The sequence below is a fragment of the Pleuronectes platessa genome, chromosome 2 (assembly GCF_947347685.1).
Source record: "Pleuronectes platessa chromosome 2, fPlePla1.1, whole genome shotgun sequence".
Lineage (NCBI taxonomy): Eukaryota > Metazoa > Chordata > Actinopteri > Pleuronectiformes > Pleuronectidae > Pleuronectes > Pleuronectes platessa.
The window spans coordinates 14342120-14356772 of NC_070627.1; the positions used below are offsets into that span (position 1 = coordinate 14342120).

The window sequence follows — 14653 nt, forward strand, 5'->3', positions numbered from 1 at the left end:
TATTCCTCAAAAACTGCACAGGCTACACCATTCTTTTGGTTTTCAGAATAAAATATGTAGTAATTCTTCATTTAAATGTGTGTATTTGCATTGTTCAAAATGTTCAGAAAATCTTTAAACACAGACAGATCTTTACTTTCAATCAAAGTAATGGGAAGCTTCCTTTTTTATTGCCCATGATCCCATGCTGGTTTGAGAGAGACACCAAGAAGCACAAGTCACATATTGTGTGTTTCAACTGCATCATATCATCGACCAGTTGTCTTCTGTGGTTTTAAACAAATATTTCAGAGCTGTCGGATTCGTGTCTCCACCAGATTTACAGTTCAGTAACCTGTTAGGTTCAGTCTCAAACTGGCCATAAAAGTGTCAGAGTGACGGCACAACTAGGTTTCATGAAGAACGGGTGAAATGTAATACATTAGTCCGGGTCTCATACACACACATGCAACCGCAGAGTGTCAGTAATTAATGTATATGGTTGCAGGCTGCTTCAAGGGCAAGTATTTAATTCTAATTAAATTAAACCGTGTCCTGTTGTTGTTCCCTTGGGGACTGTGCTCTCAGGTCGTAGCTCGGTGGTTTGTTTGGTTGGTGTGTGGTACGAACGCGGCGTCTCTCTGTGACCTTGTGTGGACTCACCAGTGTGGTGTTTGTCAGCAATATGCAAACATGACACTTGTGACAGTGTTTTCTCACTGTAGCAGCTCATTAAAATTGTTTTTTACGTGTCGTAGTGACTGGAGGAGCCTGACGGAGACGGCTGTTGTTCCTGTTTCACAGCCCAGGCTCTTACTTATCACACTGAAGAAACTTTGGACTGAAGATAAAAATAAAATCCCTACACTTTTATTCTATCAAAAACATAAGAAAGAAAGCAATCAATCTCAGTGTTATGACTGTTACATTTCTTTTTGCAGAACAAACTGAGGTGAGCACAAACCAATTAAGACTAAAATAAGAAATACATTATATGAAGCAGTGTGCTGCTGTATTTCACAATAAAGTAGTTGAAGCCCAATTTGAAATTTGTGTGCAAGCAATAAAAATAAAGCTGCACTATTCTCATTATTCATCATCCACAATCTAGAAATTGTACTAAAAATGCATTCTTGTCTAAACTGTAGCTCTATATATTCTCATAGGATTTACTTTGATGTACTTTGTGCAAAAGAACTAGTTTTTCTTCTTGTTTCCATTTCAGCCAATTAGCTGGTGTTCTATACAAATGTATGACTTGTGAATATATTAGATTGCATTCATTTTCATGTATTACCTAACAGTGAAAATATTTTGAGAATAAGACCAAAAGGAAGGGGAGATTAGAAGAAATTCAAATGCCGAATTGCTGAATCAATAACGTATAAGGACTTTTTAGAGAAGGGACAATATGTAAAATAGCTTCTTATCTGACTCTTAAGATCATTTGTAAGTGTAATCATAGCAAGTGTGGATATCAGATCTTTTACATCATGAAACAAACGGCCAAACAGGAATTCAAGTTCCACTGCTTTATTTTCAAATCCTTAAAAAGCTGCAGATCTGTAAAGGCTCTGAACTGCAAAGGCATCTTCGGGCCTTACTGCTCCAGTGTGATTTTTAATTTATGATCTCCCTATTGATCTTGGAAACGGGACCCCGGCTCAGCGTTCTTTGATGTTGTGAGTCCTCCGTGCTTGCTGCGCTGCATACTGTAGTGTACTGATGCTGAGCAGCTAAGACAGCCTCTGCTGAACCTCATTACCTTCTTACCCTGGGTTTCCCCCCCCCCCCCAACATGACACACTTCTGCGGTGAAACACGCGGCTTCCTCCGAGGGACCATCAGCCTCTGCGCATCACAGAATCAATGTGGTTTTGTTCCAGTGTAGCCTTTCTTAACGCGACACCATTAGACGTAAGATGAATAAGTGCCTGAGAGAGCTGTTGGAGTGTGATTATTTATCAGCTCTCCAGTGTCATGATGATAAATGGTGTTGGTATAGTGGTGTGGCTCTAATGTCCCCCCCCACCCTCACAACTACCAGGCGCTTTCATTGGCTTAGTGTTTAACCTGCACATTAAGAGGCGGAGAGGCCAAGATGGAGGCCTGCTGCTGTTGTTCCTCCAAGCAAGACACTGAGTCAATACCAACCATATGACTCTCATCTGAATTTATTGTCTGTGTGAACCATAGACTTCCTCCCGCTGTCCATAAACAAAGGCAAAATATCTCGGATACGAACGCTGCCATCTTGTGCATCTGGTGCAAGAGTCTGCACAGTGATGGAGCTGCAGCATCGAGCTCCAGCCCATATACATACATGAAATGACAGACACCATCTTTGATTTTAAAGGGGTACTGTGACTTTTTCTTTTGGTCCATGTCATATCCAGTAACATCGAGGAGGTGGGGTCCAAACGTCACTGTTTATTCCTCTTCTTGTCTGGTGGTGTTATTAAGAACTCTATAGGCTGTGACAGTCATTTACGCACACCATGAGGAATTGTAAGTTGTTTGCATATTGTACATTTAACTGGTTCATAGCTTTCTAAATGTTCATCAATGTGTCACAACCTTTAAATTGGATTTTTTGGAGCTTATAATTATTACAGCTTTTTGCATTTCATTCGTTTTGTTCTCTGTGAGACGGCAGATTGTCTCATCTTTAGAAGACGTGCAGCCCACTAACCCTCGGTCCTCTGAAGGTGACCCCTCTACGCTCTGTGTGCTCCTGGACAGGGACACAGCTCAATGTGCCCACATAGTCATGGCTTAAAAACAGATGTGCAATATCTGCAACTTTTTGACTTGAGTAGAAAACCCACAAATATAATCTTAGCATACAGAGACAGATACATAGTTATTACTCCAGCGATGGGGACTCTTTGAGGGAGATTCCCTGAGAGGCCGGGGTTACCGTCGTGCTGCTGTGGCTGATGTCTCTGTCCTCAGCACTTGGTCACAGAGTCTTTCTGATCTTTATCCACCATGACTTTGTTGACATTTTCTGGGATTCAGCTGGGAGCTGGGATGGTCACTTTGTGCTCTAATTAGCCCGGTCTCAGCGCTTTGCTCTTTACGTCTTTGTCTCTTTCTCTGAGCTGAGAGAGACTTAACCCAGCCACTAAGACACAAAGTAGCCTTCACAACAACACATATATCCTGGTTTTGTTATATGTTTATTTATAGCCAACATGTCATCTTAAAGACCCTTTGTGTTTATAACTCGTACAGTCAGTGGAGTATTTGTTATTCATAACTTCCTGGTGGGTGAAACTGGACCTTATCAATCTCCTGGCTGATCATTTCAGCTTGTTGCCCGGCGGCCTCAACGTCCAGCCAAACATGACCTGAGACTCTCTGTAATATAATCCATCTTGTTCACATGCCTCAGCTTTTCTGCGATGTCTACAACTCGACTACACCGTTGATCTGGGTGGTTTTATATCAGGAAATGACAAATGACCAATCGCAATCCAAATATTTAGTTAACGCATTAGATGATCTGAGTTCATAAGAGAGAGAAAGATGTTATCATGGAAAGCCAATGAGCTCTTGGTGGTAAGGGCCGATGCCGGTGTCTATGTGCTGTGGGATGTGGGATCTGCAGAAACACGTGATTTCCACAGCCCAATTTATACGTCATGTGTGACACCACACCTGAACCTTTGAGACATTTTCCTAAAAAATATTCTGGACATTTTCCGTAGTTTGCTTTTCACATATTTAGAACGCAGCAGGAGATCGTTCATGTCTGAAAACGGCTATTGAAGAAATTCAGGTGCAGTCTTGTATTATGTAATTTTAAAGCAAAAGAACTCACCTGATTCACTGACGTTTCAGGTTTTTAAATAACAACACTGATCTATATCTATATATATCTTTAATACAGACTCTCCTATTTTAATCGTGGTGTCATAAATTCCTGCTGTTTTGCTCAACTTCAGGGATTCTGTTATGACTGACCCTCCACTGCTTCAATGTACACTCTGTTTGTATTGACGTATGGATCACCACAACCACCCACCCACGTATGCACACACAAACACACACAATGTTGCACACAGCCTTGGCAGTCCTGTTGCCACAGTGTGTGTTTAATCTTTTCCCTGGCGCCACTTCCTAGCTGAAAGCATTCCTGGCACCAGAGGCCCAGAGGGGGTCAAGCTCTGGGTTTAAAGCAGTGTCACACTTCAGAGCTGGCACCTTGTCTCGTTACCAACTTAGCATCCCTCTTTATCTCCTTTTTGGCCCAAAGCGCCCCGCTTACCCTCCGTTCCTGAGCGGAGTATCCTTCCGTGGAGAAAGACCTCTTTGAAGGATGGTCTGGTCCCTTTCAGGGGAGATTCTCCTCGCACTCAGTTTCCCAGCGCTGCGTCTAGATCGAGCTCGGCCCGAGCTCCCGAACAAGAATGTGAATTGGCAGAAGACGTAATTAAGGCGATGTCTGTCCTCATACGTGGTCTATGCCTTGAGAGCCTCTGTTCACTGAGAACGGTTTCTCTTGCTGTCGCTGTGGAGTATCACTTATAATGTGATTTGAAACAGATGATATGATATGAAAGATGAAACTGGCTGAGGTAGAGAGAAGAGTATTGTTCGATCAGAAAGGTTCTCAGTGTTAGATGTGGCTCCATCAAACCTGTGAACGTGTCAGAAACACTCCAGCTTCACTGGGCAGCACCTGATACTGGGTTTGTCTCCCAGGAGGCTCAGAGGCTCAAATGCTCCTCTGTCCAAAACCTGGAATCATAAGAAGTCGTAAACCCTCACAGTTTCACAGACAGATCGTAACTGCATGTAGAGCTCACCTTGATTTCAATAGGCCCCTTGTGTGTGAGTGCATGTGTGTGTAGATGCACTTCTATATTTGTGAGGACCAGTTTCAGTCACAGACATGAAGTTTGGTCAGTCCACATACATTCAAAGGGCTGGTTTTATGGACTCAAAGTTTCAGGTTAGGATGATGGTAAGAGTTGCTGTGTAGCTGTAATGTTTGGGGGTTGAGGGAATGTCCCCATGAAAATAGGAGTGAATGCATTTGTCCTTCCTGTGAGAACTGCTGGGATCTTTTTGCAATTGAAATGTCATATAACTAGGGTTAGGGTCATCTTGTTCAAATATAAATGTAAAGTGCAATTTTTCACAAATTCTAGAAGTAGAAATGATAAATTATTTGGAAAAAAATGTTAGGCTCCAATGACAAAATTATTTGGTTCAAGCTCCCAATATTTAAATTTGTCATGTTCATCATAAATACCCATTTAATATTTTTAGATATTTAATATTAGAAATATCTTAATTTAAATATGGCAATGGGCAGTGTTTTTTGCCCCCTTCCTTTTACAGTTTACAGAATCACTTAATTGAGTTAGTGAATCGGTAAGAGGGAGCACGGTGGTGCAGTGGGTAACTGTCGCCTCACAAGCAGTTCTTGATTCGAATCCCGGTTCGGCCTGCGTGTTTGTGTTTTTCATTTTCTTTAAATGGTAGGCATGACTTTGAGAGTGACAGGTTGTGTGTCTCTGCATGCTGGCCCTGTGATACACTGGCGACCTGTCCAGGGTTTCCCCCGCCTCTCACCCGATGTCCGCTGGGATTGGCTGCTCTCCGCCCTCGGACCTCTAAGGAGAAGTGGTGCAGATAATTGATGGATGGGTGAAAACGTTGAAGAAAGTAGTTGTTGGCTGAAGCACTAAATATAATTTAATCTAAACATTTCAAATAGATGTTTTCAAGGTAGAGTTTTAAAATTGGTTATGGGACAGCACTTCTGATAATCAATTAATGATTTATACGTTGCCTTCCTGTGAAATGTTTAATAGTGTTGTATTAGGTGTAGTTTTAGTAAGTCGCTTAAGTGTTTGGTCTTTGTGTTCTCCTCTCACGTGCAAGTGCCTTTCTGGTGTACACAGGTGTGTTTGCCTGTGTTTGTGTGTGTGTGTTTGTGTGTTTACAGTAAAGTGTGAATTAGAGGAGCGACCCTGCTTGTGTCTCTGCTTTGATTTGTTTCTCCACTTCCTCTGCTAAGGCCCTGTATTATTACAGTGCTGGAAGCGCTTGACTGAAAGCAGAAGGATTAAAGCCGTGTCAAACATGCTTCTGTCTCACTTCCTCTATGACCCCCCCTCGTCCTCCTTTCCCTCCTCCCCCCCAACCCCCCCCTTTGGCACTCTGTGTTTAAACTCGCCCGGTGCCAAACAGGGATCTGGTAACTTTGGGCAGTGCTGTTTGTTTGTGTGAGTTCTGCGTGCAGGGTCTGCTCTCTGGCCGGCGTCCAGACACCGCAGTACAAAGCGGTCATTGATTATTGCGGGAGGGAGAGACTGAGGCTTGTTTTCATCACACATTTGATTTGATTAATCCTGTTGTGTGTTTGCTCTCGAGGCTTCAGAAACCTACAGGCCAGCGGGGAGATAGACTAGATGATAGTAGTATCTTTTTGTGACCTTGAGTAAGTGAGTGAGACCACGTAACCTTTTCAAAGACCAACTGACACAATAGTACTTGCAAACCAAACGTGTGATTCATAAGGAAACGCACCATTGGATAATTAAACAAATTCTATTGACATTTTCTGGAGGGGTTGTTTGTGAGAACGCACACGTCTGGGTCAGTTGCTGTGGACTTTCCCCAGAACATTTCCTGCCTGGAATCAATTCTTCAGACATTTTCCAGAGTTCATGTCTAAAAACTGATTAGTGGCATCTCTCCACATGTGCTAAGGTTACACTACATTAGTGGACACAAACTCAGATCCCCTAATTAATATGTCCGTCTAGGAAATAATGGCAAATTAAATAAAATCAAACCGGTAATAATCAGTTACACAAAAGTTGAATGGGTACACACAAACATATGATACACATTTGAAATTAAAAATTGTCCGATCTTGGTTTAAAGAATTAATAACATCTCATATACAATTTATTAATTCTTCAAATAAATATCCGTTTTTTTAATATATACTAGAAAATTTCCCAGATATTTTTTAAACTCCACAGATGAGGAGATGATATTACTCATGATGGGAGAAGAGGAGAGGATCAGTCAGTGAAATTAAATATTAAAAGAATATTCAACCATTGTATTATGAGTATAAATTAACTGTGATATGTTGAAGAGGTTTAATGAAGCTGTTTGTTGTTCCTTGTTTCTGGGCGTAGTGATGAATAAGACCTTTGCTGTGGTGTTTCCTCTGGATTTAGAGCAGCAGTGGAGCTGTAACAGACACAGATCTATAGGACTTGTGCTTGTTAGCAGTAAACTGAACTTCTCTGTGTTCTATTTGTTCCTTGTGATTGGACGGTTTAGGACGGAGCCTGTTTTTTAAAATAATTTGACTCCTCAGTGAGCAGAGATCTGCTTCTGTTTGGGACATTTAGCTGAAACGAGACGATGAGCGGTTCTCAATTTATTGTAAATGTGGTGAAAGTAGAAAAACATGAAGGAAAATGAGCTCAGCGAAGTCACGAGTCTATGTAAATGAAGATCGTGAATCTGTGCTATGTTTGTCATGCGAGGCCCAGTGAGATGCAACATGATGAAACAGAATCATTTACATCCGTCTACATTAGAAACCCGACGTGTTTAATAACAGCCAAACATGTAAATGAATGTGTTGAAAGACCTTGTGAAAAACAGCAGACTGCAAAACACTTAATGTCTGCGTTCACAACCGAAGAATAAACAGGATCTGGTTTCAAACCAACAAGACAAAAGAAAATCAGCTTGTCTGAGAAATAGAGGTTTTCAGTAAATAGTGAAGGAGCATCTCTACCACAGAACAAAGAAAAGAATAAGTGAGGTGTGAAATAGAAGATTATTGAAAGAACATCTTCCTCCTTCATCTCGGCAAACACGTGTCTTCTGTTATTGCACATGAGAAACAACCAGAGAAATACTCTCCCCGGCCATGAACATTTTCATATAAACACAATGTGCGACTCTTTGCTTTACTCCGTAATTTAGAGTTGTTTTTAACCATGTTGTTAGTCTCTTTACACATGTGAGTCTATTGCACAGCTCTGAACCTGTTGTAACAGAAGCAGCTCCAGCATCAGTCCTCCACCCTGCATGTACCAGCATCTGGCCTGTTGACTCAGCTGCTCCATGTGTGAATGCCGCGACAGGCAGTGACTTAGATTCTCGTAGGATTTGAATTTATCAACACATGTGAAACACTTTTTGGAGGAAGAAAACATCCTGTTATCCTCTCTGTGTTGCCTCCTTCTTTACCCACATTACCTCACCTACAGTAATGTGCTTCCAGTGTCAGTGACAAGGGATCAAATCCACCCACATGTTCCCCAGTTTATCGGAAGTTAATGATGCTTCTGCCCAGTTTAACATAGTGAGTTGAAATCCTGCGAAGTCTGTTTGGTTCAAATTTTCCTCTTTGAGTTATTGTCTCTCCACCACAGCTCAGCCTCAGCCTGTGGTGGAGGAAGAAGAGGAAGTGGATGTGCAGGAGAGTCCTTGGTCTCATCACAGTCTCTTAGGTCTCATGCTAACTACCTGTTTTTCCTCTTGCGTCTGTCTTTTCCAGATGGTGTCCACTCAGTGTCGGCCCAGTGTCTTCTCCAAGTCACCATCATCACTGATGAGATGCTGTCCAACAGTATCACGCTCCGACTGGCCAACACCTCCCAGGAGCGCTTCCTCTCCCTGCTGCTCGCTCAGTTTCTTGACGGGGTGGCCCGCGTCCTGTCCGCCGCCCCCGAAGACGTCGTCATCTTCAACATCCAGGACGACACGGACGTCAGCGCTCGAATCCTCAACGTCAGCCTGTCTGTGGCCGTGCCCGTGTTCGGTGAGGGGCAGCAGCGGCCCGGAGGCCTGGGCCTCGGCGCCGACGGGCCTGGAAAAGGCGTCGAAAGCGGAGGAGGCGAGTTCTTCGGCTCGGAGGAGCTCCAGGAGAGGTTGTATCTGAACCGCAGCCTCCTCGCCCAGATCTCCTCCCAGGAGGTTCTCCCCTTCGACGACAACATCTGCCTGCGGGAGCCGTGCGAGAACTACATGAAGTGTGTGTCCGTGCTGAAGTTCGACAGCCTGGCCCCGTTTGTCGCCTCTGACACCATCCTGTTCAGACCCATCCACCCCATCGCCGGCCTGCGCTGCCGCTGCCCCACCGGCTTCACGGGAGACTACTGCGAGACGGAGATCGACCTCTGCTACTCGAAGCCCTGCGGAGCCCACGGAGTGTGTCGCAGCAGAGAGGGAGGCTACACCTGCGAGTGCTCTGAGGAGTACACAGGTGAGAAACCTCCTTTTACACAAACTTACTGACTCCGCCCCTTAAGCTACATCCACACTGGTATGTTTTAAAACTTCTGCTTGAGCTTCGTTTGAGTCTGGCGCTCGTTAAAGTCCAAACTTTAAAGTTTTCAAGCATGTAACATTTGGAAAAGCTGCTGGTTCCTCTGAGCTGCTCTTTAGTCTGGACAGGCAGAAACTTAGACTTTTGGAAACATGATGCAGATATTGGGGGCGAATCGCTTACTCTCCAAGAAAAGAAAGAAATGTGCTTGTACTTGTTTTTTCATGCGTTTGTGAATGGATGGCGCTAAAACTGAATGGATAGAGATGTTTTAGTTAAAAAAAACAATTTAAAAACTAAAACGGATATTTGCTGTTGCTATGTGCGTCAAGCTGGAACAGTAAATATGCTTAAGTTTACCGTTATAACAGTGACAGATAATGCTCATTGTTAGTTTTTTTGATTATAGACATTTAATGCAGATGTCAACAAAAGCCGGATTCTCATTTGATCTAGGCAGCTGCTAATTTTGTCGATTATTTTTTTCCTGTAGATTTGCTAATGATTTGTTAAATAAAAAAAAAGTTTATTGGACAGTAGCTATTTCGGGGGTGTGATCTCATAAACTCTCAATTTCAGAACTTCATGAGACATAATAATATCATGGCTTTCTTGAAATGTGTGCTGGTGCTCATAGAGGATGAGAGGTGTCAGTTTCTGCTTTCATCATGTTAATGTCTTCTCCTTCACCAACGTCTCACGGGAGCTCTTTACCTCAGGTCTTTACCGAACCAGACTGTCCTGTACAATGGTCGCCGCAGCTCTGACAAAGGCTGAGTGATGACTTATTGATTGCTCGATCGATTCTAGCTGTTTCAGTCGGCCACGCCGGAAGGAAACACAGACCTGTAAACGGTTGCTATGAATTTTCTGTTTGTGCTTTATTTTTGGTCAAAATCCCATCTTGCTTTTGTTGTATTGTGACCACTGAGCAGCCCACATACCTACATATTTATTTACACCTACACTCCACGTCATCCTGAGCTGTAGGAGTGGACCTTGTCTCAAAGCAACATCTAAAATGCTGGATGATACATTTCCTCACTAGAGCTTATTCTGGAGGCGAGTGAACTTCAGGTAGAGCTTTACTTGTGTCGCGTGTTTCACAGAAAACAAATAAACATCAGTTTCTCCGTCTGCAGTCGTATCACTGGGTGGCTTAGAGGAAGGAAATCATTCATTATAGATGGCTACGGCACAGATGGAAAGTGTCCCCTGGCTGTGAGATGCCCTCTGGTTAGAAATACCTTTTAAATAAATATATATATATATCACAAAGCTCACAGAGACGGAGAGGACTTCAGTTCTGTCTGTAGAGATAATGAAGGTTTAATTTATTACTGTTTGCAGCAGAATTGTGAACCAGTTGCAAGAATTAGGATCCAGATATTATTCACATCCTCAAAGGGTTAAAGAGTGTCTGCTCACTGAGTTTGTGGTTGAGGGGAAAAGGGGGAAGTAAAAAAAAAGTGTTTAAAGAGGAAGATGATTTAAAATGCTAATTTATACAGAATGAATATTAAGAGAGTAGCTCCATCTTTTTGTTGAGAGGTTAAGTGGGTCAAATCCTGATTTCTTTTTCTTTTTTCAAGCACAAAGCTGGTTGTTTTATTATGTGTGATAATAGGTCATAGTTATTTTGTTCCCACTTTATATAAAATGTATAACAAACTTAATGGCCACACTATATAATACAATATAATGAAGCAATTGTAGTTTTGCAAATAAACAAAAAACAAATAGTACATGAAGCATTCTTAACTGTAAACAAATGATTGACACATAGATAAATATTGTTGTAATCATATTTAATGATAAATAATTAATTCAAATCATTTACATTAAGTTGTTTATTAATTGTTTAAAGTTTCATCTTCAACTAAGACAAAGTGGTTTGACCAAAAAGTCCTTACTACTACTGATACTTGATTTCTGAAAGAGCGGCCAGCACCTTCTTCACTCGTGGTCTTCTGAAGCAGATAGTGTTAAAGAGTCAAAAGACATTTTATCCACTTTCACCACTTTATCTTTTTCTAAAAGAATAGGTCTGAGAAATGATAACTAAAAGCACAAATCTGATTTGCTGCCAAAAGAAAAACTTCCCCCGTTAAGAATTTGCTGAAGATTTTGCTAAACACAAACTGCATAATGTCACATTGTCGTGTTTGTGCTCTCAGTAATGGCGTTGCTTCCATTATTCTTCATCAAACATTAACAGCTTTTGTTCTTTCACATATTTCTGCGGCTGTTTGTGAAGTCTGAAATAGTGTCAGTGTTCTGAGTGTGTGGGCTCCGTGCCTCAGCGTCCAGGTGGAGTGGCACTTACAGATTCTTCTGCACAGCTGTGGGTGGTGGAGCTGAACCATACCTGCTTTTAACGGGAGCCGGCGTGGCTGTGAGTGGGTGAAGTGGGCGTGCTTTCATCCGGTCACACTGGGAACAGTAAAGACCACAATCAGTGACATTAATCTCCATCAGTTGGGGGGGTTGGACCCAGGTGCTGCTAGATGCCGTGTGCAGGACTTGCAGAGTTATCAGAGTGTGCACGTGGCCGTGTAGTTGATAATTAAAGATGGTTGAATCACACGGTTTGAGCGTCTGATCACACAAGGTCGTTCAGGCTGCTTCTGTTTGATGTGTTTTCTTCTGTGATCTACAGCTCCCCTGTTTCTGCTTCAGGTTGATCAGTCTCCTCAGTGTGTGTGTGTTTGTGTGGATGTGTGTGTGTTTGTGTGCGCACGAGTGTTTCGGGTGGTTAGCTAAGTGCTGAATAGCTGTGATTATGCGTGTGTAAGAAAGTTGGCATGTTTATGTGTTAATGCTGCATAGATGTCGGTTTGTGTGTGTCTGTGTGTATGTGTGTGTGTGTGTGTGTGGTGGGCAACTGTTGGACCGTAGGCGTTGCCAGATGGTAGCAAGAAAGAAAATGAAAAAATATGAACAGCCACCATCTTTGCTGTTCTTCCAAAGGACAGAGTGGAATGTTTGTCTCGGCTGAGTCGTTCTGAAGACGCTGAACGACAAGATGTTCTTCTCCTCAAGTTCTCACGCAATTCTTTTAAAACACAAATCAGACGGTCTGTGTGGCAACTGACCCTTTTCCTTTTGATGTATGAAAGTTATTTTTTTTCTTCAGTAATTTGGAAAGAGTTTGAAGGGTTCTAATGTGCAGACACGCGTGTGCCGCAAAAGCTGGTAAATATTCACGCTCCTATTTTCAAATCACCTCACACCAGTGTTTGAAATGAACACCTGCCAAGCACTGACAGCCTCTACAGTTTCCCTCTGAGTGATGGCATGAATACAGGAGTTGAAATGAAAGAGCATGTAAACGCTGTAGTTATGAGGTGTTCCCTCATAAACTGAATTGTGCTGCACTTTGTAATAACTTGTAATTTGCATCAGTACAGATTTATTTTCAGGGGCTGGGGGAACCGTTGTCCTATCATAGGTCCTTCCAGCTTTTTTTTATATATATATAAATGTATAATGCAGGCCAAACAGAGCATAGCTTTGCAGAGGTTCTTTGAGATAAACAGATTTTTTTTTTAATGACTGGTTCCAGCATCCGTCCGTCCGTCCATCACTTGCATCTCTGTAAAAAAGATGCTTGTATGCAGCTGTAATGAAGTTTGAGATTAGCCTTCTACTTCACTACAACCCAACTATAGGCACATTTGTGACCACCCTCATAGGACATGTTGTTATGTTATTTTCTTTCATTGCAGAATAAGTCGTTGTTTTTCTCATATAGGTGACTTGTCTTATGTGTGTTACATGTAAGCAAGAAGTTCCACCCCCCCGTTTTTAGTCATATTATAACATCAGAAGGTTTAGAAGAAACACGGCTGTAGGAGACGAGGGTCTGTAGTCATGCTCCATGAGCTTTAATCAACCAGGTGATTGGACACATTCTTTAGTGCCACACCCAAGTTACTGCGATGAGGAGACTTTGAATATCTGCACTAGATTTTATAACAACTTATTCAAATAGTTAATTAAATGTATTAGTTAGGATGAAAACTGTAGATACATTGACAGTCAGACTAACAGACACCGCACAGTGACAGGGTTGATGCTTTACACTGTTTTCATTGATGTTCTCTTTGAATCAGGTCTAATGAGACATGTTTCAGTGTGTTTGATCCTTAGCCTCTGGATTGTCTATAACGCAAGAATCAGATCTGATCATAATCCGTAGTGAGTCATTGCGTCAGCTGAAGCTCTTTGACTGTGCTGACATCACCTCCTCATATCAGAGTTTGAACAAACCCAGTCTCTGCTGTTGTGGAGGCGAATCTCCCAGTGTCCCTGAGCTCCGAGTGCTGGTGTGTCGGGGGGGAACCAGCGGCTCCGTCTCACTCAGGAGGGAGAACTAATGTCCCTGTGTTGCCTGGCAGCAGGGACACACCTGTTCAGGTATAAGATCTCCGAGGAAACCCGGCCAGCCTGCAAGAACAGTTTGTTCTGCACAGGTACACTTCAACTTTTGAGAATTCTCTTGTGAAGTCTAATTATCCATCAAACAAATGAGATGAAACATTAGATACATAGCCAAATAAATAAATAAGACCTAGTGTGGATTTCTCATATGAATTTGAGCTACTGTGGTTTTTAGGAAGCTGGCCAGTGATCAGTCCTATGTTTTCATTTTCTATATCTCGCTGAAAACCCTCCAGGATCAGTTTTTTGATTGACTTCTTAGGGTAATAAAATGCAGCAAATTAATTGTGTAAATACTTTTTCTTGTTTCTGCAAAATAATATATTCCCATAATGTGAATTGTTTTAATGCAGTTACTTTTAAATAGCTTTTAAAGGCAAGGTGATGTTTGCCTAGTTTAATACATCTTTTAATAAATCAAATGCATCTTTTGATCCATTCACTCACTTATTATTTCAAATATTAATATGCATTTCTGCAGAAATGCTTGTGTACAGTTTAAATACAATCTTTATGTTCAGTCAGGTATATAGATTTATTAAAAACAAATATTTAAGCTCATAGCCGATGGTTGAGTAAACAGGATCTGTGAGGTGTCTGTGCGATTGGCTGAGTTAATGATTCATGCTGGCAGCAGACAGTGTGTGTGGGCGCTGGGACCGGACGCAAATAGAGCAGAGGAGATGTGTTTGAATTATTGATCAGGATATTTAGTGGAATTGTGACTGAGGCCCCCCCCCGCTGAGATGCTTACCTGGCCACACAAAGCACCTGAATGTCCCGTAGGTATCAACCCCTGACAAGCCTTTAATATTAACAGTGAGGTAGAGGCACCAAAATTAACTGTTGAATATGTCTCTCAGTGAAATCCCACCACCTGAGTATCTGTGTGTTTAACACAGCTCTGGG

The 14653-nt window shown here is 42.1% G+C and overlaps 1 protein-coding gene across 1 annotated transcript in view; it reads left to right on the forward strand.

Moving 5' to 3' along the window:
- celsr2 (cadherin, EGF LAG seven-pass G-type receptor 2) overlaps positions 1 to 14653 on the forward strand; it is a 62861-nt gene that overhangs the window by 13471 nt on the left and 34737 nt on the right. Inside the window, exon 2 of the mRNA XM_053446808.1 lies at positions 8531 to 9238. Within this exon, the coding sequence (XP_053302783.1) occupies positions 8531 to 9238 (708 nt within the window). The remainder of the gene's footprint in view (positions 1 to 8530; positions 9239 to 14653) is intronic.